The 2528-nt window shown below is 36.9% G+C and overlaps 1 protein-coding gene across 1 annotated transcript; it reads left to right on the top strand.

The window, feature by feature from the left end:
- The first annotated feature begins 583 nt into the window (after positions 1–583).
- Positions 584–2313, top strand: her8.2 (hairy-related 8.2). The gene is made up of 4 exons (XM_019086931.2): positions 584–685; positions 770–865; positions 1027–1105; positions 1408–2313. The coding sequence occupies exons 1-4, from the start codon at positions 620–622 to the stop codon at positions 1794–1796; spliced, it is 630 nt and encodes a 209-aa protein (XP_018942476.1). The 5' UTR covers positions 584–619; the 3' UTR covers positions 1797–2313.
- Positions 2314–2528: the final 215 nt, after the last annotated feature.

The following is a 2528-nucleotide window of genomic DNA, read 5'->3' as shown; positions in this document are numbered from 1 at the left end:
TAAGACTTCTTTAACCATATATTAATGCATGTATTAATGTTGTCTCATGTTTTATATTTTGTAATTTTATATATTTTGTTTAGTAGGGTTTTTTTGGGTTTTTTTTTTTGGCAAATCAAAATTTCTCTATCATTAGTTTCAGCGTTCTGGCTCTGTATACTTTTGGGACTGGATTTGGTTTTGCTTAGGTCTATTAAGGACAGGGCATGAATACACATTTGCTCTCAGGTGGTTGACTGTAACAGAACACTCTAATGAGATCCTGGGAATGCTGAGCCACCTTGGAAATCCATCCTGGGTTTTCATGTTACACAAAACGTGTAGTTTCTGTGTGCGAAACACCTCTAAGCTGGACATCTGTTGTTTGCTTTGAGCAGGCCTATGTGTGTGTGTGTGTGTGTTTGGGGGCTCATGCATTGAATAGAGGCGGTGACCTGTCATTTGTGAGTGATAGGAGCGAGCGTGTGGGAAAATATCTCAGGCAAAGAGCTTGTGCATTGAGATGCTAATGTCCCTCCTATAAATATAGGACGTGCACAGCGCGGAGGGCCTTAGAAACACCCAGCACTCAGACAGGAGTGTGTGAAACTCAGTCTGTACTGCTCAGAAGCCACTGGATATGACTGCTACCAACCTCCAGCAAAATGCAGGCCAAAGGCAGTTCAGCGCCAAAGAGGAGAGAAAGGTATTCTATAATATCACTATAAAATGTTTTTAGGCATGTTATGAAAAGCATAGACTTTTGTTTTCTGACTTTTGGACTTTTCAGCTGCGGAAACCCCTCATTGAGAGAAAGAGAAGGGAAAGAATAAATCACTGTCTAGATCAGCTGAGAGAGATGGTAGTTGGAGCTTTTAGGCTTGATGTAAGTTAAAATGCCATTTGAAAAATATAATTAAATTCTTGCATCTACAACACATTTTTAAAACACATTCTTGAAACCAGTTAATCTTATACTAGTACCACTAGACTCATCATGATCTTCTTTTTCTTTTTCTTTTTTTTCTTTTTTTAATCATAAAACAGCAGTCTAAGTTAGAGAAGGCTGATATTCTTGAGATGACGGTGAAACATTTGCAGAATATCCAGAGCAATAGAGTTTCTGGTAAGTAAATAGCATTTTTCAAAATGGGCTGTATACAAACTTTGAAATTGCCATTGTTTTTTAGCAGTGTTTTAGTATCCATGTTTTGGTTTGTTTTTTATTACATTAAGTGAAATTTCCCAATTCAAGTTACAACCTTGGCATTTTCTGGAAAGGATTCCATATGTAAACTCTCTATTGTTCAGCAATATCACGAAAACAGAGCAACAACAATTTCACTGATTTGCTCATTTCATTGTTGATGTTTAATTATTAACAATTAAAAAAAAAAATATTCCTGTGATCTTTTTGTCTCCACTCAGACCATATTCTGGATGCAGAGGCCCAACAGAGGTACAGTACTGGATATATCCAGTGCATGCAGGAAGTTCACAACCTTCTACTTTCATGTGACTGGATAGACAAAACCTTGGGGTCCCATCTGCTCAACCACTTACTCAAATCTCTACCTCGATCAGCTAAGGACTGCCCTCAGCTCCCCAAGAACTCCCAGACAAGAATTTCTTCTAACCATAGCGACTACATAGGTTTCCATGCTGATGAGTTTGAGAGTCCAAAAACCTGCCCTCCTTCTCCTGTCTTGTGTGATAGGGCTGCCCAATCTCAGAATCAGTGTTCTACTCCCATGAGAATGCCACATGATGTGAAGAGCCCACACCTCTCAGTTCTAAAGATGTGGAGGCCCTGGTGAAATATCTGTGATTTGGCAGTGTACAACTCAAGTCAAGTCACCTTTTTATATAGTGCTTTTAACAATACAGATTGTGTCAAAGCACTTTAAAGTATTAAAACTGTTAACTATGGTGTCTTCATATGTATGTTTATGTAGTACATATGACTTACCTGGACAATATGTACCGCTTTGTATGAATGTCAAATGAATAAGTATGCTGCCAGTCTGCACAAACGCAGAGCTGTATACACCCAGTTTGTGCTGACTGTGTTAGACCCTCCTGTAATATGTATCTTATAGATATGTTTGACTGACCAGAATAGTGCCCATTTCAGACCCTCTCTACTTCCTCTCTGAAGTAAAAGCTACTGTAGCCTGCATTGTAGAAGGCCCTAATAATAATTTTATTTTTTTAATTTTCACTAAATATTTAATATTTAACTAAATTAAACACATTCTTTAGCTACTAATACTGTCATGTTTGATTCCTTATCACTTCTATGTACAGTTTTAACAGTTATTAAAAAAGAAATGTTAAAACTGTACAATGACTATGCGTCCTGGTTTTATTTATATATATTACATATATATTATTGCAGATTCACACGTGAAACAGTCCTCAAGACACTAATGGTTATACACACTACCAGTCAAACGTTTTTGAACAGTAAGATTTTTAATGTTTTTAAAACATCAAACCTGCATTTATTTGATCCAAAATACAGCAAAGGCAGTAATATTGTGAATTAT

This window comes from Cyprinus carpio, chromosome B15, assembly GCF_018340385.1.
Source record: "Cyprinus carpio isolate SPL01 chromosome B15, ASM1834038v1, whole genome shotgun sequence".
NCBI classification, from domain to species: domain Eukaryota; kingdom Metazoa; phylum Chordata; class Actinopteri; order Cypriniformes; family Cyprinidae; genus Cyprinus; species Cyprinus carpio.
The sequence above is the reverse complement of the archived record's forward strand: the minus strand, read 5'-3'. Positions and strand labels throughout refer to the sequence as shown.